The sequence below is a fragment of the Fringilla coelebs genome (assembly GCF_963513975.1).
Source record: "Fringilla coelebs genome assembly, chromosome: Z".
Classification (NCBI taxonomy): Eukaryota; Metazoa; Chordata; class Aves; order Passeriformes; family Fringillidae; genus Fringilla; species Fringilla coelebs.
Genome location: NC_140031.1, coordinates 67107695 through 67130721, shown reverse-complemented (window position 1 = coordinate 67130721; position 23027 = coordinate 67107695). Strand labels below are relative to the sequence as shown.

Below are 23027 nucleotides of genomic sequence, written 5' to 3'. Positions count from 1 at the left end.
CACTGCAGAATGTGGCACTTATCTTTTGGAGAAGTGATTTCAGTATAAAATGATACTGTCATTTCTTTTAGGCCACATCCTTACCACCAAGAGTAATTTTGGCTTATTTGTAAATTATTGGCATATATGTAGATTATTTTCCAATGAGATGACTTTGTTAGCTACTCACTATACTTCACAGTGTTTTTAAAAGAAAATACAATAGAGAGAGGTTGGCAGTGACCTTGATTTTATTTAGAAGCACATAAAAAAATTTATGCCACAGCTTTGGTTGACTGGAATGATACATATACTTAAATTTTTAGGTTTTATTTTTAAATGGTAAACAAGGGTACCTTCAGTTGTATGCAAGACCAACATTGTAAATAACACAATTACAATACATAAAATGAAATGCTTGAAGTATATAGCTGTGAAACACTTAATATTTTTGGTATTGAATCATTGTTTAGCATTGTTAGAAATCATCGGCTGAAGCCATTTCATATATGGTAAACATGAAAAAAGACCCTGTGACATGTATGCAAAGACCCCTGTGAATGTAAATGGTAACAAGTGAATGTAACTAGTGCAACTTGCACTGGCTCTGGAGACAAGTAAGAGCCCTACTTACACATTTTACTCATAAGCTGTCTTCTGCAGCTTAAACATGAAAGGAATTACCTAACTTGTAGTTATGAAATCCATTCTTACTACTCAGCCACTTGAACTTAAAGAAGTTAATTTGGGGTACTCATAACCCAGTAATTTTTCATGCCTCAGAAAAAAATTACAAAAATTGCTTAGATTGGATAATTATTCTAAATAACACCATAACTCCATGTTCCACCAATTGAGAAATGCTTCTTACACATCTCATAAAATGTTTTTTTTTATTATTTTTCTTTTTTTTTTATTATTTTTTTTTGTTTGTTTTGTGGGGTTTTTTATGGGTTTTTTTTTTTGGGTGGGTTTTTTTTTATTAGTTTTTTTTTTGGTTGATTTTTTGTTTGTTTGGTGGTGGTTTTTTGTTTGGTTTGTGGGGGATTTTTTTGTTTTGTGGGGGTTTTTTTTGAGAATTGCTGTCAACCAGTAGATTGGAAGGAGGGAGGTATGAAAATTCCCAGGCCATGACAAATCCTGAGTATTCTGCAACAGTATGCACTGAGTTCTGACAGTCCACAGTCTCTCTCTGTGCTGAAAGAATGACAATAAAGCATAGGTGGAATATTTACAATTTTTGGAATAAACCTAGTAGCAGACCAGCTGTAACCATTTCTCATTCTATAAAATCTGCTTTTTAATATCCCCTTTTTCTAGAAACACATGGCAAGGAAAATAAAACTGTCTTTTTTAGTAAGCAAAAGAAGGTTTTGATAAAAACATATAAAAGACAGTTTTATGTGCTGGATGATATACAGGTATCTGTATACAAGCATGTGTACTAAACAATAAATGAGAAGGTAGATTTGAATGTTACAGGTCTGATGTAAACATAGGAAAAAGAAAAAGAGAGTCAAAAGTGCTGATACATGAACTCACTCCATCATGCCTAATTATTGCAGCATATATAATATAATTAAAATGCAGAAAATATCTGCTCATCTCCAAACCAGGGAAAAGACATCTCTTTGGAAATGTAGTTAAATGAAAAAAAAGTCAAGATGCATGTTCTGTTTCAGCACACAGAAAAAATTTACAGGGAGATTATAAACTCCTGAAAATAGAAGTTTATGATGACAACAGACAATGCTTTCATTACAGTGACAACAACAGAGCCACTGTAATACATACCATCTTGTTTTTGTACATGTTTACGGTGGATATTTGAAGACACAGAAAAGGTTCATGTGCAGCTTTTCCATTAAAAGCTGTGGTGTTCATCAAATTTATAAGTATACTGTGTTTTAGAAAATGAGAAAAGACACTTGACCTAAATACTGTGAACACTAGTTAACCATGTACGAAGATTTATAAGTGCACTATGAATTGCAGATGCAGACATGAATGGCTTTTGACAGCTCTGTAACTTGCTTGAATGCACACTAAAGAACCATTTGAGAAGTTGTTTCCAGTTTTGTCTGATCATTTCTTCTCTGAAAGAGTTTCACCACAAAGTTCTGCATCTACTGAGGTCTCTTCAAGAGATGGTTTAATATTAGATACATTAACAGGACATCCAAGGGTAGCTGTACAGATAGAGAGAAAAGGTGTATTAGGTTTTACATTAATATCCGTGCTAAAAAGCACAAAGGCAAGAAAAATGCATTTTATCTAGCACAGAAATAAATAAGCTACACTATCTAATGAAATCAGAAATCCAAGTGAAATTTTGTCTCTAAGCAGCACAACCATCCAAGGGCAGCCAGTGTAGCAGGCCAACAGTTCAGACTGAACATATTAATGATTGAATGCATCATCATGTCGTTGGCAGCTTTAGTCAGAACAGGGTCACAGAGCTCTACATTATGTCTTCAGAAAGCTTCTTAGAAATTTAGGCATTTGAAGAAATAAATTTACTTTGTCTTACTTGGAGATAGCTGTCATACTTCAAAAGAAAAGCTCATGAACTTCAGGCCAGAGAAAATGAAACAGTTCAAAGAGAAAAGTAACTAAAATAAAAGTAACTAAAAATTGCACAAGTTATTTGTGCAATGCTATTGAGTTCTCACTGACCCACAAAATGATTCTATTTATGTAGGGAATGTTAAGAAAAAGCTGTCCAATGAAATAATGTAATATGTAAGGAAGAATTATACTGCTGGAAATAATCAAGTTAGTCATTCTGCCTTTGACAGAATTTACTTACATAAGGTTAGTTTCTCCACCACTAGACTTTCAGGCAAAGTTTCAAGTGGAGTTGGTTGAATTTTTGCAGGGGTAAATGTATTTAAAGAAATTTTTCTTCCTGAAAGGGGCATCATGTAAGTTGGAGTAGCTGAAATGATGAGGGAAAAAAAATCTTTAATAATAAAAATATTCTGACCTAAACCAGATGTCAAAAACTGTGGCCACAGGACTGTGTATCCATCCAGCAAAATAGAGACCACATTTATACAACCAGCTGTCAGCTACCAATTTTTGACTCTAGTGTCAAACCATTAGAATATAAAAGACAAGTCTTAAAATCTCTTTTTACAACAGAAAGCAACACAGTAAGTTCATGCTGTTAAGGCAGAATTTCAGTAATAGGTGCCTTGCCAGAAGACTGGCAAAATCATTCGTGCTATTTCTCATAGGTTATGAAGATTGCACCTGAATAGGCTTCAAGTCCAATATGTGTACAAAAAGTGCACACAATTCATTAATCTCTAGACAACCTCCAAATAGTACAGGAAAGCAGGAGAACTAAACATCTATGACTTTAATTGTATCAGGTCTATTTTCCAATCACTCCTTGGTAGAAAGGTGACAACCAAATCCTAGGAGTATGACATATTTTGTTTTTCAATATTTCTTCATCTTGTATACTCTCAATTCTGAACTGATTTTGAAGACATGCAAACTTCCTAATAAGTATAAAAAGACATTTTAAGTAGCTGAAAATTTTCATATCCTTACAAACCTCTCTGAGCTCTTTTTCAGTAACATCAATTTTCTTAAATTGCTTATACTCCTTCTCAAATACAGGAGGCCTACCCTATCAAATAAGCTGCTGATTAAAATCTAAACTCTATAAAATAAGGGGGGGAAAAATGAAAAATCCTGTAGTAGAAAAAAGGGATAAGTCCAAACAGGTAGAATACTGTTGTATCAGTACTTTGACAGGAAACAGTTCAAGTTTCTTGATCAAAGCATAACTCTTTAGACACTTCCTTAGGAAGAATGATTTTCAATCACCTGACACATCCTATTATGTGGTAAATCTGATGTAACTTAAACCATTTCCAAAGACACAGAACTAGAATCACAACGGGAAATAACTTCCCCAGACACATGCACATGGATAGAATTCAGCTGTATTTCCTTTCAAGATCACCTAAACTTTAAACACGCAGCACAATCTGCTAAAAAGCTAAGTAACTGCAAAGCACTCTACAGGTGAAACCCCAAGTAATATTGATAGAAACAGAAAATAATGAAGTTTTAAATGTAAATGCAACACTATTCTGCTGAGGTTACTGACAGTACATTACAGTATGAAGCTGGGAATTCTGCATGCTCCTTGAAAAGCATTACCTGTAATTCAGTTGAGTGTGGACAGTACAGAGAAGTCAGTATAATAATAAAGGAGATTAACTAACTATGATTTCATTAAATCCTTAATTTACTACTTAAGCCAACAGAGATGCTACTTCAATGAATTATATATATCCATACCCACAAAAGGATAGTGCAAAATGTAAAGTGATGGTTTATGTACATTTTCATTTTCTTCAAAAGCAGTATCCTTTTTTTTTTAACAAGTTTACTTGTTAGCTGCAACACTGCAAAGATTAACTAAACAACAGTTAAGAATTTAAAATTAACATAATTACAAACTGTAACAGTACATGTCTCCTGTAGATTTTCCCTTGATGGAGCAGCAACAGAAGCAAGAAATTCATCCACCTGCTTCAGAGACAAGGAATTGTGTAGAGTTTCCAAAGGGCAAATAGAAGGCACCATAGAATACAGTTCAAAACCTAAAAGAAAAAAATAATAAAAAAAGAGATTTCCAAACATAAGACAGGATTTAAGGTACTGTATTAATGTATGATAAAAAATGCTTAGTTTGCATGAGCACGTGCAGGCATAAGTCTCTTGAAGTCTTGGAAATTAAATATTACAGGAGTTGGAACAAGATGAGCCAGTTTCCAGTTAAAGATACAATACATGGGATACAAGTCCCGTGTACACATGAAGTACCTGTGTACACATAAATTATTCCAACATGAGAACTGTGCCCTACTCCCAAATCAGTTAATGAAAGATAATTTCCCTTTAAGGCAAACTTAGCAGATCACTAAAAAAAAAAATAAAAAATTAAGGAAAAGGTAGTATTTCTCCTACTCATTCCAATACCTGGCACAAGACTAAACAGATAACTCATTCATGCATGAAAGTAGGATAGCTATTTTGTTAGCAGACAAGAGCTAAAAATGCTGTATCTTCCAAGAAATTAATTTGCAGAATTCATGTTCTATCATCTTCAGTATTCTGTGAAAACAAACTGTTGCCTTCAATATCAAAGGAAAACCACTGTTAGCATTTTTATATCTTGAGGTTACATGCTTTTACTTTCTGAGACAGATATACACCTACCTTAATGCATTTTAAAACAGTATTGAAAGACTAGAAGTTTCATATATTGGAACAGGTAAGTAAAGCAAAAATTTAAAAATTTATTGGACTTTGCTTTTCTATGTTAGTATTGATCATACACTAACCATGCATATCCATATTACTAACAGATTAAAAAGCATTTAAACATCTTGGCTAAAAAAAAATTTGCAGTCCTCTAAAGTGATTTAAGTCGGTAACTCAATAAACAGCGTTTCATCCAGTTGCATTTCAGTAGAGGAAAACATGTCCATTAGTGTTTTCAACATACAGCTGTAACATTACAACTTTGCAATTTAATACTATAAATTTCTTCTAAGACAATTACATGAAGAAGCAATAGTGAATGAAATAATGTTTAGAATTTCAGTTCAAGGTACATTTATTAAAGATAGCATTATGACTGGGAGCTGTTCTTTCCCATGAAATAATAAGCAACAATGTTCCTGTGATATCCAGTGTTGTCCATTCACTCCCCATCAGGACTTTGCATAAAGAAGAAATTCAGCAAGATTTCAACCACCAAATGTCTATACTTATACTTAGACCCACCTTGGCCATATTCAAATTTTGAGGACCATTGCTATAAATATCAAAACCAACTGAGGTAGACTTATGTCAGCTTCACTTAAATTATAAACAAAATGTTGAATTTCATGAAAACGCGAGTTTTGTGTACAAAGAAACACCACCATACTATTAATTTCTATTCTTCTATAAAGCCAGTAGCTAGCCTTCAGTGTAAGCACTAAGATGCTTACCATACATATTAATATCCTAAATAACTATATGCATGCATGTAAAGCGCAAACCCTTTCGTTGCCTTACAGTTTTCCCTGACAGAAAAGTTCCTATCTCTTGAATAAAAATTATTTTTTCTAATTTTGCAATTAATGAAGTGGGACAATGTCAGATTAACTTTTTAGTAACTAATATTGTTATAGTGCATGTTACAGAGAACCAGAGAGGAATTCCAAAATGCACTTGAAAAAAAAAAAAGAGAAGAAATAAAATTTCTTGTTTTAGGAATTTCCCCTCTAAATTTTTTTGTTGAGTTTTGACAGTTCTGCTGTCAGCTAGTCATATCCCAGAATGTCATTGTAGTATCTTTATTTGTAAGGAATATGGCTTAAAACATAATCAAGAAATCTAAGTGTAGTGTTTTATTTGAATGTTTTCTGAGAAATATTATCTGATGGTATAAGAAATAAATTTTCAATTTTATGGTGAAGAAGCCCAACAGTATCCCTTTAAGAAAGCAATTCCCTGTACACTAACAGCCTTTGATTTTTGCCTGTATTTATTCTTAAAGTATCAAAAGGGAAGCCAATGAAAGGGTTAACGCAGAATCTCAAAAAGCCACCCTGCTGTCTTAAGATTCAAAAGCTATAGAGACATACCACTGGAGCCTAGAAATTCCACAGAGGAAATGGACCAGCACCTAAAGAGGTGTGGATGTTCTGCAGAGGCCCAGAAAATAAGGTATAGCACTTTCAGAAGATACTTGTTTCACCATGTTCCTTGAACTAAAGATTGGGGGGAGGGGGGTGGGGGGGGGGTGGGGGGTGTAGTCTGAAATGAGTTAAGAGGGTGTGATAACAGTGATAACAACACAAAAGTAAGAAAGAAAAGAGTGAAAGGGACAAAGATAATTAAAATGATAGTCCAGAGGACAGACAAAACAACATCAATAGGGCGTTATGTTAGTAGAGAACCCCTGGAAACTGCAATATACTTAGGGTTCATAGGAGCTCATACGGCATGCATTAATCTTGTCAAAGATGTATGGCAAAACTGCTGCATTAAATGAATCAGAACAATAAGTGTGATTGATAAAAGCTATTTAGATCCTTTTTTTAAAAGAATGGAATCACAAAAAGTGACTAAATGGAACAAAAAGTAATTCTATTATTAGCCACAGATTCTCAAATGCAGTTCTTACTTTCTGACCTTGTATGTTTTGGGAATATTGTTTGGTTTGAGTCGTAGAAAAAATGGGCTCCTGACTTTTCTGTTTGAGATAAAACATTTGATTTGGCATTTTAGATTAAACACAGTCTTAAAAATAAATTTAGCCTTACTACAGTTTTCCTTCATAAAGCACTGCAGTGCAAAAAAGCCATTATCGATTTAAAATGAATGTAACTATTACTAAAATACTACTCTGCTTCTAAGCAAGGCTAAACAGAAACTCAAGTCTTTTTTTTTAAACTTTTTTCCTAAGCAAATATATTTTGAATCTAACATGAAAATACTGATGATTTCCACTGCAATTTCAATATCACTATCACTGAACTCAGCCAGCAGTCATGCACATTTTAAAACTGCAGTGAAGAAATCTGGAAAATCTACATTCAGGTCCAGTTGGTCCTGAATATATCTGGGGCCTATTCAATAATGTAGAAAGGGAGGTGCAAAATATTTTGCTGAGGAAGAAAAAGACATACCTCTGTCCTGTGTGTTAAACGAGAAATTTTGCAAACTGAAGACAGTTAACTCTCACTCTTGAAGCTCAAGAGGTCAATGATGCTCAAGAAGTCACAGCTCTCTTGCTGTGATTTTTAGTGCAATATTTAAGTAATTTGCACATCTGATGAACAGAGAAGTATGACAAGGTAAAATAAATTTTTGTCCCATAAAAAATATAGCAATTTAGCAGGAATAGAACCAAAGCTTCTGCTTTAGTTTTTGTAATTTAGCATCACTTCAAGAAGATAGTTATAAACTCCAGCTGTCAATTCAGTGATTTATTTCAGAATGGGCAGGCTCAGAGATTCAGCTCAGCAAGAGAAAGACAAAGAAGAAACAGCAGCTATCAAGAAGTGTATGTCTAATAAGATCAGATTTCATTGTCTGTATCTTGTACCGTACAGTCTGATCACACAAGAACTTCAGGAGAATAATTTATTAGAGAGATCATGATTAACAATAGTACTTAATTTTTTTTCACAGATTTTTCTAAGTAATGAATTTTGATGTTGTATTTATACTAATGAATGGTAAAGAAAGTATTTAGGATATCTAATGATTACAAATATATTTGGAATTGTGCTTGAAGTTAGGAATGACAGACGGCTGGATAATACTGTACACCCCGTATTTGAAATAAAAATAAAAGGGATGAAGCAAGAAACCTTTTGTTTTTGATTTTGTTTTTAAAATAAAAGCAAAACGTACCATTGGTTGGGTGTCGAGCAAATGAGATAGAAAACCTTTTAACAGCAGAACCGCGTGTGGTGTCTGAGAAAGAGAAAAACAGGTACCTGAAATTTGTAACAGCTACCAAAAGTGGAAGATTTTAAAATAGAAAAGGAAGAAGAAAGGAAAAAAGAAAAGATGAGAAGGTATTAGAAGTGAGTGGCATGCAGAAGGGACCAAGGAAAAGGGCTAAAATCTAAGTAGATGTTAAAAAGAAGAAAATTTGGATTGTTGGTAACTACAAGATGTGTAATGACGTGTATGAAAACAAGCAGAATGAGCTGGTGATTCCGGCATACAAGGTTATTCAGGTTAGAGTTGAATACTGAGAAGTGAAGTGGGGGGGAAAACAGCATGAATACTGTTTCACCTCAGAGTTATGAAGGTGTGCTTTGGTATCTTTACATTCTGTAATCTAGTGAGTGAGTTTCTTCTCTATGCCAGATTATCCAAAACTGAGAATCTCCTGCTCCTTTGTAATCCAAACCCCACGAAAAAAAAAGGTCAGGAATCCTAAAATTTTCACCATCAGTATTTAACTTATTACTTTATAATTTCATTCTTTGTATATGATCCAAATAATTTAATTTCAAGATCAATTAGCAGCGATAAAAACCAGAGTTTAAAATGATTAAAGAATTTAAAAACAAAACTTTCAGTTTACTTAAAAAATGCACTTGCTGGAATCTCCTTGTGCATATTACAAGTCTGTGATCTGATGTTCAATTCAAGACAAACAAGAATTAACTATGCTATTAACTTAAACATAAGTAACCTGTGGGCAATAAAGAAGCAATAGAAACTCATAAAATTAATACTAAGGCCAAAGATTCTAGGATTCCATTAAAATCTTTAGAAGTTCAATGTGGCACATGGATTGTGCGTGCATGTGCTAGAGTGTGCACATACCATCTATGAAGCCAGAAGAAGTCAGCTTTTTACGATGCGTACGAGCATAATCCTGTAGGTTAGGTGCACTTGAAGAACCCCCGAGCACTGAGGTGCTAAACAGGCCCGCACAGTGAGACCCTGATGGGAGTTAGAGAAAATACATACAACAACCAGGTGTTCGTCCATTCACATTGGGGATGCATGCAGCATGCAAGCACATGGCTCTTACCACACAAAAGGCAGCTTTTGGCAGTGCCTTGGACAGGTTCACAATATGCTTGTAATGTCAGTGGGACTTGTAGGCTGAAACTATCATAATTTATTGTGCTTCTACTCATGAAACAGCACACTCTGTTATATGTGCAAAGAGAGGACTGGCTTTAACAAAGTGAGTTCTTGTCCTGTTTTCACTTTTGGTAAAAAAAAGTTACCAGTTAGCATCAATGCAAACATAAACAAAACAACAAAACAAAATGAAGATGATGATGATAATGATTGATGATGATGATGATGATTGATGATGTGAAAGTTGTGTCTTTGAATACCTGTATTCCTGAAATAAATATAAACTGGAAAAATGCTGCTCATTGCTTTCATCCAAATCAACCCTTGAGATGACAGGCTGCTATGAAGTACTCATGCAGTTCCACAGATTTAGTATGTGGAAGTAATTCTAATCCCAACAAAATCTTAAACAAATTGGAAATACTCTATTCAGATTTCAGCTACCATTACTAACAATGTTACAAACTGAAAAAACCTGAAAGTTTCATCTAGTTTAACTCCCTTTCCTGAGAAGACTTTTGCACAGCTCCATGCAAGTGACAGTACTTTGTTACAAATCATGCATTCCTGCCACTAGAGTGGGAATTTAAACAAATCACTGACAGCCACAGATAAAAATATAAAAGTAACGTTTGTAATCATCAACCATTAATGAAACTTACATACAACAATGAACAAAATGGGAAAAAATGTTGCAAGTTTTTTCCTTTACATTTTACTACTAGTTGAAAGGAGAAGCGATTTTTCACTCAGAACTTATCTTTTACATTTTAGATAAGTAATGGCAGATTCTTTTTTGAAAACCAGCAATACTTCCTTTCATTACTTATAACAGTCCAATGAGGGGAAACATTACTAGCACATGTGACCAATCAGCCAAAATAAATTGGTGCCTGGTCTGTGGGAAAAGCCTTTCACAACAAATATAATACCTTAATCTACATGGAAATACATCAATTTCCACAAGGCATATTGTGTCACACAAAAGAATATTCATTTAACTTTAGCAAGCACATAATAAAATCCAGGACTTCAGTAAACAAGAGCACCTGATTGTATGCATTTTGCTATGGGAAAAATATAACGGGAAGAAAAGTATCACAGAAAGATTAGACATACAAAAACCATGTATCTTTGCAAATAAAGGAAAAGCTACTTCTAAGATTATGCATCTAGGTGATGCAGTTATTTATACTTATTTCCCATGAAAAGACACACAGAAAAAAAAGCAATATTGATTTACAGGAGTGCATTTTTTTTTTTACATGTGAATCCTATCTATGCCTGTTTTAATAAAGCAATAGAAAAGCACCACTTGAATTAAGAGAATTTTAAAGAAGCCTTTGAATTATAGCATGATTCATGCTAATGCTGAAAAGAAGAACTTGATTTTAGGAGAGGAGTATGTGCAAAACCCCCAATACTATCAAGAAACTTTATGTTTGTTCCCCATGGCCCTCCCTCCAGAAAAACATCTTTATTTTCATCAAGTGTCCACAATAGGAAACAGAAATTTTAAAAAAAAGTGTTTTAACTGTTTCCAGAGTAGGCCGTTTTAATCCATAATATTGTTGCAAAATCCAAAAGCTCAATCAGAAACTACATTATATTAAAAATCTGCTTTATGTTAAAAACAATCCTGTGTACCTGTTGTCAGCAGTACAAAATCAGTAGTATGAAGGGTCCCAAACAATTTGCTCTTTTCAGTTATAAATTATTTTAAAATTTCTTTGCAAAAAAAATTGTCCAGTCTATAGGCAGACACTCAGCATATGTTATTAATAACAAGTACTATTGGATCCTGTTAACAAAAAAGCTATTCAAAGAATATACAACTATAGAGAACAGCAGGCAGAGGAAAAGCTGATAACATCAAACAAAATTTCAACTGTAGGCACATACCTAAACCACTCTGCTTTTGTTCCAGAATAGTTCTTGGTGTTCGTAAGTTACTATTGCTTTCTGATAGAACCTGGATGTAAGAGACAGAAAAATAAGGGAAAGTAGAACAGCAGCATGAAACATCCATTTAACTTGATACAGCAGCCTGTTTCAGACAGACAGGTGTTAATAAGCTGTATGATAAGTGTTAGTAAAAATATGTAAAGGAAACATGAGAGATCATGCAATATCCCCTTCTGAAGGGAGTCCATTTCACATATGAGTTCCTTGCAATGAAGTGGTGCAAAGCAAGCATTCAGAATGAGAAAGGACACAGACCAAGACTGATATGCGAACAAACGTTTGAGACATTTTATTTCATTTTACCAAATGCACTTTCCTAAACTGCGCCTGTATTGAAAAAAGGAGGGGAGGGAAGGAAAGACAGACAAGCTATTGAGGACACCATACAATCACTGACCATGCACAGGCTCAATCATTATAATCTTCATATGCTCACAGCCTTTGCTGATATAAACTTTTCCAATGTATATCATTTCAGAATTTTCTACAATAAATTATGAAAATTTTCAAATTAAAAGGATATGGTTACAGAACACCATCCATTGTCTTACATGTAAACAATATCTTGACATTCCGAATATCTTCAGATCTTCACTGGTACTTCCAAAACATTTACTGTTTCTTTTATTCCCTGCTTTTCCCTCACCCCCCATTACAAGGAGCAATCTTCAAAATATTGTATGAGTCAATGGATGATGTACTGTGTGGGAGTTTCAGATACCTCCGGATATAGATGGCAAGAATTATTAGTGCTAGAGTTTTTTCCCTGCAATAGTTAATACCAGGCCACTGAAAATATGATATATGCAAAACAAGTTTTGAATAGCAACATGAAGTACCAAATAAATTATTTTAACTTGAATTGGTTGCAATTATTATTTTTTTTTAATTTACCTACCACCAAATTAAGCAATGCTGGTTTCAAAGTCTTAAAGGACAACTAAACCAAAGCAAAATTCTCTTTCATTAGGAAGTACACTAAGTCTTTTTTACTGTGGTAACATTTGCAATTCCTATAAAGAAACCAAATGTTGATGAAAGAGTGTAACACATTCAGTGGAAAAACATGCACTTGGTCTTTTTCCCCCAAACATTCTTGGCACATAATTTTAAAAAGTGGAAGGTATTGCTTGAAACATAATCCGTAACAAGGGATTAGATGTCCTTAAAGACAGTTGTTGCTTGGAATGCATAAAATGTTTAATGAAGTAAAGTTTAAAAACCTGTTGCCATGAGCCAAAAATACTGGATGTGAAAGCCAGTGATTTAGGGGAGACAGGGGAAGAAGTGATTTGTTCCCCTGATCTGCGTCTTCGACGCCCAGTACCCACACCACTGGTGTAATGCAGCCAGGTACCAATACACTCTGGGCTAGACACACTCAGGGGGCTCTCTTCCTGGAAGTGAGAAAGGGGGCAAAAAACAGCAAAGCATGCAAAGTTAGATTCAACAGAGCCAAATGAACAGAAAAGAAAAAAACCCAATCTGCTTGCACCCTTTTACATACTACCTTTAAAACTATTAAACAGCAAAGAGAGAAGAGTAATAATCCTATATTAGAAAGTTAACAGTTCAAGTTTTATATCTTGATCCAACTACACCTTTTATTACAACACTTCAATCAAATTTCTAGTAGACTAATATTAGATATGAGAGAAAACATTCGTTATCATTGTTACAATAATTGATTCATAACTTTAAGAATTTTTCAAATGTTGGAAACAGAACTTCTGTTACCCTTAACATACTGTTTAATAGTTTTTCCCCTCCTAAGTACATTAAACTTTCCTATTTATTACTTATAGTTTCCATTTCTAGTCTATAAGCTTATCTGAATGCTCATTTTTAAATTTTAAAATTTCCTTTGAGACTTTACAGCTGACTCACTGATAGTAGCACCAAATTGATTGGTAGTAGTTTTCCAAACTTAAAAATGTCCTAAAAGTTATCTGATGCTGGACACCGTATCAGGACTGCAAGGGAGTGTCAGGCTAAGCACCCCCCCATATCTTCATCATTACATATCATTAACAATAACATTCTTTGTAATACAGTTTGCTTCCCAATGTCAACGAGCTTTATATTCTTGTTTTACCACTACAACTCAAGTTTTTTTTTTCTTTTCATGACTCAGTCACAGTTGCGTTCCTTCTGTAAATATTGCTGACTATAACCCAGATTAAAATTTACATATAATCTCACACCTGACAGTGTCCTTTCAAATTAATGGACATAGGTGAAAACAGAATTACCTTACAGGAGGTAAAAAAAAGGGCAGGGGAGGGGTGGGGAGGGAGCAGGGGAAAAGAAAAAAAGAAAAAAAAAAAGAAAAAAAAAAAGAAAAAAAAAAGAAAAAAGTTCAAGGCAGTTGCAGTTTAAGTTGCAGTGACTTTTTAAAATTGCTGCAAAATATTGTTTAGTTTAAATATTCCAAATACTAGTTTTGCAGATTTCAGTAGGCCAGATGGAACTTCCTCTTTTACTTATAACAAAAATATGTTCTACAGTGTATGTTTTCTCTAAATTGGGTATTTCCTTCCAGCAAATAAGCAAGCTCTGAATGCTGAAACACAACCCATTTTAACATATTTTATCTGCACAGTCAAAATTTAGCAATTTGTGCTTCTGATATCTTGTGAAAGTTAACTTCCATATAGTTTATGAAAATGGTTGAAAGTCTGAAGTAATAGACTTTTAAGCTGTGCATAAGTGAACTCATAGCTAGGAGGGGAGTTTGCATGATCATCGCAAAAACAGCTTTTAAAAATCAAAAATATTGATGTTGTGAGCATTTGTTTATGAAAAAAACTTGGAAATAGAAAATGTAAGACATTAACATTTATTATGTCCGTTAATTTATGGAAGTCATGTGAAGTTATACAAATATCCTTACAGAAGGGAATCATGCATCTTTTTCTCTCCATATTGCCAATAACCAAGTGATTTCCAAATCTGTAATACTTCTACTGCATACAGACAACTCATTCCCAACACAAACATGAAAGAAAAAGCTTTTGGTGTGAATCTTCATTACTGATGGTTTTAAGCAACTGAAAATGAGGCAATAAGATGCTGTTAGTCTGCTTCTAGCATTAATATCACAGAAGTGCTTCTATGCACCATCTGAATTTCCACTCAGCCATCCCAATGGTATCAATGATACAGCTGTGCATCCCCCCCACCTCTGTGACATTAAGCCATATCTGTGAAGCACACCTAGATGTCATGGCTTTCAAGACAGCAAACTAGATTGTTCAAGATGTTACCTACAGAATTCATGAACAAACACCAGCCACTTAAAAAGAAAGCTTCCGCTTTATCTTTCTTACCTTCACAAGCTTGACAAGTGGAGTCACTTTCACTCCACATGAAAGCAAATACAGCAGAAGATGTCTCACATCCTGCACCTCCCCATCCACCCTAATCCCTCTGTTCCCTTTCAGCACAATCACCCTGAAAGTTTGCTTAATTCCCAGTAGTAGCTCTCTTGTAAGGATGAATAGAAAAGCAATGTACGTTAGCTTGTAGATGTAGATGTTTAGACTGAAAGAGTCTTCATTTTCAAATATCAAATTTTCTAAAATAGCTTAAAAAAAGGAAGTAAGTCTTATCACAGAATAGTAATAATGAAAAAAAGTATCCCTTCACATAAATTATTGCCAGTGGGAGGATTTCCCACTGAGTAAGGGCAAACCTGTGAGATGTATCATGCTGGTTCTGTATAATGAAAAGCAGAATTACATTTGGTTTTGTTTTCTTAAAAGCAAGCAAAAGTTAACATCTTCGACAGAAATTATCTGGAACACAAACACTTACTTCAACAGAACCAATCTTCCTGGATCTTGGAAGGGGTGACTTTCTGTGTATGTGAATTGGGTCTGATACCATTGGCTTGAACATCACGACTGATCGATCCGTTTCATCTCGTTTAGGAGTGTGTACCTCCTCATCACTATCATTTCTATGAGAGGCTTTCTTTGAGCCTTCATTCTACAGAAAAAACATAATTCATTCTCAATTTCTCTGCACACATTCAAACATGTAGACAGAAGTGGCTCTTAAATAAATATTCTGCATGAAGATAAAGCAAGCTGATTTTAAAAATACAAGATGTAAATCACATATTACTGAAAAAACAGTTCTAAACTTTAATAATCTACATAATACTCTGTTTCTTCTTTTTTCTTCTATTTAGAAGAATTCCTAGCTTTGCTCGCATTCCTTTCTCAAAAAGCAGTCATAACTCTGCTTACCTGACCATGTATCTTGGAAAATATCAATTCTTCCTCAACAATACATATTAAGAAAGTAGTTAGGTATACAATATGTCTTCCAGTTCCCAGAATATTATTGATGTGACACTCTGATGTTGATATCACTTAGAGTATTTTGCATGTATAGTAAAAATTCTGACAAAGCTTTAAAGCATCCAAATTGTCTGTGTCCTTCACCTCAGTGCCCATTCAAAATAGAAAATATTGGGACTGCTTTTACTGCATGTTTTTCTACCAAAAGAAAAACCACACTTGTATTTTTTACCTAACAAATTTAAAGTGCTTATTTTAGGTGCGTCAATATCAAAAACCTAAGTTTTGCTTCATAGAAAGGCATAATTATTACCTCTCTGGAGGCAGGTCTGTATCCATATCCAGATGGTAAATTTTTATCTTCCTCACAGCCTTTAGCTCCTGGACTGAAATGCAGCTCTACATGAAAACGTTCTTCTGAAGAAAGTTCCTGAAGTAAAATAATAGGTTTATACTTTAATAAATACCTCAGCACTACTAATTTCTGAAGATATTTATCCATTTTTAAATACCTTGTTTGGATCCTCATAAAGCATGATAACAATCTGTGTCATGTAATTGAGTTCATTGACCACATTTAAGTAATCCATAGCTCGTTTCCATTGTTCATCTTTTGATTCCTTATGGAGAAAAAAAAAAATCAACAAGCAAAACTCAGCTATTTTCTTTAAAAAGACTGATGATTTCACTTTTCCCACATTTACACAGATTTTCATAGTAGAAGTGCAAAGCTCATCACAGTTAAGGAAAATGCAGAGGTACAATTAAAAAAACTAATTATGAACCTCCATAAGTGACTTAAAATTGCTTATCAAATGACTGAAAAGCGAAGAGCAAACTTTTCCTGTTATTTCAGTGTGTCTTTCATGTTTTTTCGCCAATGATGACATGTAGACAGAGGCACTATTTTCAATTCTCCTGATGAGAATTGCTAATATTGCAGTAAATTCATTTCAGCTAGTATATTGTGAAAAATGTTTTTAGACATCACACTAAGGGAAATATTAGCCAAACAGAGCAAACGAAGCTTTCCGGTATATAGAGGAGTTACAACTGTTACATCCCAAACTACTTAAATGAATAGTCACCTTTTTCATGCTGTAGCAAAGAAACCATTTATTAATCCACCTTAAAGAAAAATTAAGAGTTTATCAGACTTAAACGTGAAGGGTACCTGTTTTAGCATGTCACAGAGATTTATAAATGCTTTTGCCATCACTGAGTTTAGTCATCCATTACCAGAAGCAAGCATGTCAATATGACAATTTGAAAAGTAGTGTATAAGTCAAATGGTATCTTACAACCTGATATTTTCATGGTGCTGCATATATTTACTTGAAGAATTCAAGTTTACGTAATTTCTGAATCTGGAGACCTTGTCTTTTTCAGTGTCAAAGACTATCAGATGCAAATAATGCACCACCTTTGTAGTATTCTATAACAGTATAGGAAAGTAAGAAAATTCACTGTACAGGAGGAACTTTGTACTCTATAAGCAGTCTTGAAATTAGGTAGGGATGTCTTGACAATATGACAATGGTTCAAAAATAGTAAGCCAGTGCAAAAGTAAATTCAAGAGAACCCTGAATCATAACTTGAGAATAAAAGTTGAAAGAATTATTGGTTACAACAGAAGACAAATATATCTGGCCTTTCCACATCTATTTGTGATTCTAACACATACAGCCAACAAAACACAGCATTACTTTAATGGAAATTAACATGCTGATTAACGTGCAATTTGCAATATGTTTCTGCATAAGTAATAGAAAATAAAGTGTTTGAAAAAATGTGATAAATTTCAAAGACACTTAACGTTTCAATTGATACAGTGAGAGGAAGATTCAGGTTCCTCTCAAAATATCAGGGCTTCAACAAAGAAACTTACGTCACATAAGGCACCGTAACGAAGGGTGGATAACAGGGAGTGGACGTGACTCTCACTGGTGAAATACAGCCGGGTACGAACATGGCGTTCTGGGGACATAACACCTCTGGAGTAGCTTAAAAAAAAACCAAAATGTTATTAGACCATGATAAGATGTGCCCTTATTTTTAAAATAGCTGTTAATAAATAAATAAATTATATTTTCTAATTTCTATGAGCTAAGAAGATACTTCAAATTTGAAACCTACAGAATAGTCATGTAAAAAAGTAACTGGCTTACAGAGGGTGAAGCTTATTTACAGTGTCATCATCTTGAGTTCTCTGAAGATCAGAACGAATTTTTCTGACTAGAGGAGTGCAGTAACCTTTGGCAATCTCCAGTTTCTCAGCTTTAGAAATACCATATTCCTGTGTAAAAACAAATTGACTTTTAAAATTCAGTTAAAGATTAATATGCCTTCTAATTCAAAGCTTCTATTTTAAAGCAAATTAGTCATCTATTAGTTTGCTCTTACTACAAACCATTTTTTAAACATTTTTACTACATATGATTAGTGATGTGGCTTCAACTAACAAGCAGTTTGCCTTTTTGCTGTTTGACTTAATACAGACAAAAAGTTTTTCCTTCATTAGTTAAACCAAAGAAGTGGACTTACCTTGTGGTATGATACAGCTCTTAATCATAATATCTACGGAGTCATTCTGCCTTCTTGTCACCATCTCCATCTCGTAGCCTGCCCCCAAAATGTTGTAGGTTTTTGTTTCTTTTTTTTTTTTCCTTTCTTCTAACAGTCACTAAAGAGATGTATTTGGTATGTCTGCCTTAGTTTGGAGTAAGCCACCCCAGACACTTCCATTTATGTCAAATAATAACACAAATGGTATTTATGTGCAACTGGGAAATTACTGGTGATATTAAATGTTGTAATATCATCAATATTTAAAAGTATGTTCTTCCAGGAGCTTCATACTCTGTGCTACACATGGTATGAAATTGTTACCCTAGAGCAACACAAGCAGTCGTCCTTTGCATTATGCAGGCTATCAAGTTTGCTTTCTTCTTCTTCCTTCAGTATGTGTCCTCATTTTTACCTGCTCTTCTCTAACTTTCTGTTCAAAATTTCGGCTTAACAGACCCACACACAACAATGCATTCTAAGCATCACTACTATTTCTGTCCTTCATGTCAAGGAGTTTGAGAGATGGGGAGAGAACTTCCTTCAAATGCTGCATACAATATGGGTAAACACCTCTGTTACAACACTGTTCTGTAACTGCAGGGACGTTGGGGAAAGCTTTAGTCTGTTCTTCCTGTTATCACAAATCAATTTCATGACCTGCCACCTCCAAGATTTTAGAGCTAAACAAAGTTTAACAGCCTACAGAGCACGTAAGTTTAACTTGTCCATTTCTGGCCTGAAATTTTCATAATTTTGAAAAAGCAGAAAGACCTTTTTAAATTAAAATTGTTTAAAATTAGTTAAATTGCATAGATTGGATTAACATTGTCATTTGGAAAGAGCTTAAAAATGAAATTTCTATAAGCTGGAGAAATAAAATTAAAAGCAATTTAAGAAAACACAGTTATTCAGAAAGACAACTGTTAAATCTAGAATGAATGGTGAAGATGAACCATTTTCTTTTAATACACTGCCATAAGGAAGGAGGCATGTCCACACCCTAAATTTCTAGAAAAATTCACCCTGAACACAGCTTAATTAATTATGAATCAAATTTTTCCAAAAAAAATCCCACTCAGCTTGTTACTGAAAAATAAGAGATAATGTTAAAGGTTTCTATTGTTGCAAAATGTTGGAGCTTCAAAAAAAAATGCAATGTAGACATTTTCACAAAAATTTTAAAAAGCATTTATTCTACACTTTCTTCTATTTAATAAATGAAAATGCTTACCTGAGGAATCACAATGTCAGCTAAAGCCTTTGAAAGCCTATATAATTCCATTGTGTTTTCTAATTTTAAGGATCCATTGTGTTGTACATCATATTTTATACAGTCATAAATATCAGGAATTTTGCTAATATCATATCTTCCATTTTTTGTTTTGAAGTCTTTTTCCAGCTTGGCCCATCTGCGCAACATCAGTTCTAGAGTTTCACTGTGGTACAGCTGAATATCTGGATAGACATGTATTTCTTATAAGTAATTAAGGCCATTCAAGTAACAAAAGGACATTTTAATTACATAACTGAATCATAGAGGGATCAAAAACAGTTACTATTAAGAAGAAGGGACAGCAGGGCATAAAATTAATTTTAGTGCTGAAAGCATCAAAATTACATAGCTTCACTATGATAGTAAAACAAATTGCTGCAGAAATGCACTACTGGCCCTTACATATAAGTAGTACCTATATAAATTAGCTTCAGTACCATCAATATTTCCTATTACTTTTGTGGAATGCTGAGTTTCAAATAACTAAGACAAGAATTTCTGCAAACATTGGAATTTCTGATCACCAAAGAACCCTTACCTGCAATACAACCACATGTTCCTCATGCTTTTTACTTCAAAACTATGCATATGAAATCAGACAGGGAAAATACTTAATCATTGGTTGACTGATGTTCTGCTAAAAGTGAGTTTAGCGAAGAAGTTACATTAAAATTCTCTTTCTTGTATGTTAACTAGCAAAACTAAATAAAAGTACAAAAACGTTTCAGTACCTGCAGACTTTGGGTCTTCCATTCTCTGCCTGATCTGAGAAGTCAAACTCTGTATCAAGTAATAGACCTTGTCACATGTCTTTACAGGATTTTTAATAACCTGCATTGATTTTATCAGTGAGATACTTCCAGATGGAGTGAGCTGCAATTTGAGATAAACACAAAATTACTGAACAGACTAGATCTGAAAGACCTGGTGAGATAAGAAGGAACATGGCAAAGATACTGTCAAAGAACATGTCAAAGTACTGGAGAAAAAGAACTCAAGCAGGTTGCTATGAACATTTTTAATAATTTATCAACTATCTATTATCTTTGAGGCATTAAGAAAATACATATAAATATACCATTTACTAGAGATTCAAAGGTAAGAAATTAATAAAGCAACTAATTTTCTACAGTAAATGTGAGTAACTACAAGAATTCATAAATCATTTCTTTTATTCCAAGACAGAAAAATTGGGAAGATATTTAAAACTTCGTATATACTTAGCAAGCTTCCATATCTTCCTTTCAGGTAACTTCTGTATTCAAAAGCTTACAAAATTAAATTCTGTCAGAAATGTTGTTATTAAGCTACATGCCTCACAAAATATTTTTGTTCTATAGGAACCAGATTTGAAATAGTAACTGGTACCTTAAAAAAAGTTTGCCTGTTCCTGTCATAGGTTTTTGTTTCTACAGGACTGCAGGACACAAACACAAAAAGAAAGCCTTTAAATGCACATATAGCAACCACATATGAAATGTTCCTCAGAACTGAATAAATTATAGAAATGGTAAAATCACCATCGAGGTGCCATTTAAACAACACAGTCAATGAATATGTGAGACTTAGCCTCATTTTTTTTAGAAAAGTCTGAAGAATTCAAGTGACAAATGATATGAAACAGTAATTTATACACAATACACACACTTACTTGCCCTTTCCTCAGTTTCCTGAAATGGATAGAGTAATTTGGATGTGGAAAACTTCTGCTCTCTACCTAACACTAAGCAGTTCCTATCTCCCTATTATGATGAAAATCAAGAAATTGATTACTTATACATAACAGGGAGGAAGGCACAGGAATAAACCCCATACAATTTTCCCAAATCACAAGTAAATTAAAAATAAATGAACCCCCAAAGTTTTTATTGCCTTATAATCCCAAAGGTTAGTAACTCGGTGATCAAAAAGCACTCTATTAGTTCTAGCCAATTGCAAACCTTATTATGTCTATATAAAAAACAGAAATAAAATCCTTGCATTTTCCAATTACTGTTGAATCCACTGCTAGGAGTGGTTTGCACGATACCTTTATATATTTAAATGAATCCACACAGGGTACATACATGCAGGGTATATTGTTCTTAATTAATTTGCTCTCGATACTTTTTCAAAAATAGCAGCTTAAGCTTAAACCTGATTTGAGGACTTGTATTTAGTTGTTATATGAGACAAGACTATAGAGACGAGCAATTAAAAGATAAAGAAGTTTCTTAACTATAACAAACAATACATTTAAAACCACAAACAATGACATGGTCTGTACTGAGTCAACGTAAACTATATTACTACATGCTAATTTAGCATGTTAATGAGATATTTCATTTCATTGAAAGTATTCTACTGGTTTTCAGTATCTTAGTATTCTAAGTCAAGAAAAAAGACCTCGCAGCAGCTTAATGATTGAAACAATTGCAGTAGGTAGGAAAGCATTTTGTTACACCACACACTGTCAAAGTAAATATTTCAAAAAATTCAAACAATATAATGTAATTTCTTGAATAATAAAAATATTTTAATGGAACAGTGAAAAAGGTTTACAAATGAGATCCCTGTCCACTCCTACTTCAAAATTTGTAGCTATTCTGATTACCACAATTGCAGAATGAAATATCTACAGCCACAACTGGTACAGCCACCTTTGCAGTTCAAACTATTTGCAAGTACACAAATAATTTTGCAAAACAGATACATAAAATCACTGCTCAGTACTTTTGCACATGAATTTCATAGTTAGTTATTTTATTTAATGGGAAACTAATAATATGCTAACCTTATCATAGTCATCAGCAGTAAATTCTCTGTCTCTCTGGAGAATTTCATGGAGCCTTGCTTTGACACGATGTTGACAGCTGCTTAAAGAATCACTGTCACTGTCCAACAGACCATTCATATTAGCACTTTTTACCATCTGGACAAGAATAGGAGTCAGCTCTCCTTCTAAGGCCAGTAGTCCCTGAAGCAAACAATACCATTATTCAGGCAAACAGATGAAGATGAAAAAATGAGTATCTTAAAAAAAAAAAATGCCCCAAACACAAATTTAAATTCAAGATGCTATCACTTGGCTATAGGTTAGATAAACAGGGGCACAATGCCTATACTTACAGAGAAATGGGTCCCTATACATTGCTAGTCTGCAGGATTGATACAGATGGTGCAACAGTGATGGTGACGTGCCACAGAGAATGTTCCCCAACACCAGCTGTTCAGGTCTTGGACTGTGGGGAGTGCAGGTTCCCTCTCCCTGAGGCTGGAAGCAACAACTGCCTGACTTGTTGGTGACATGCTTTGCTCAA

General features: G+C 34.0%; 1 protein-coding gene across 14 annotated transcripts in view; it reads right to left on the bottom strand.

Annotated features, from left to right (window-relative positions):
- Window positions 1-219: 219 nt before the first annotated feature.
- PPIP5K2 (diphosphoinositol pentakisphosphate kinase 2) overlaps window positions 220-23027 on the bottom strand; it is a 49495-nt gene continuing 26687 nt past the window's right edge. For 5 of the 14 annotated variants that reach the window (XM_084225737.1, XM_084225736.1, XM_084225738.1 and 2 more), the window contains 14 exons: window positions 22502-22684; window positions 20460-20601; window positions 19687-19910; window positions 18056-18183; window positions 17776-17890; window positions 16400-16507; window positions 16201-16317; window positions 15397-15570; window positions 11518-11587; window positions 9349-9468; window positions 8419-8481; window positions 4473-4604; window positions 2789-2917; window positions 220-2168 (listed from right to left, as the gene is read on the bottom strand). In XM_084225737.1, coding sequence (XP_084081863.1) covers window positions 2065-2168; window positions 2789-2917; window positions 4473-4604; window positions 8419-8481; window positions 9349-9468; window positions 11518-11587; window positions 15397-15570; window positions 16201-16317; window positions 16400-16507; window positions 17776-17890; window positions 18056-18183; window positions 19687-19910; window positions 20460-20601; window positions 22502-22684 — 1809 coding nt within the window. In that variant the 3' untranslated portion in view covers window positions 220-2064. Of the gene's footprint in view, window positions 2169-2788; window positions 2918-4472; window positions 4605-7229; window positions 7253-7688; window positions 7832-8418; window positions 9741-11517; window positions 11588-12803; window positions 12978-15396; window positions 15571-16200; window positions 16318-16399; window positions 16508-17775; window positions 17891-18055; window positions 18184-19686; window positions 19911-20459; window positions 20602-22501; window positions 22685-23027 lie in introns of those variants that run through there. The other 9 variants (XM_084225735.1, XM_084225741.1, XM_084225740.1 and 6 more) reach the window with 9 other exon arrangements.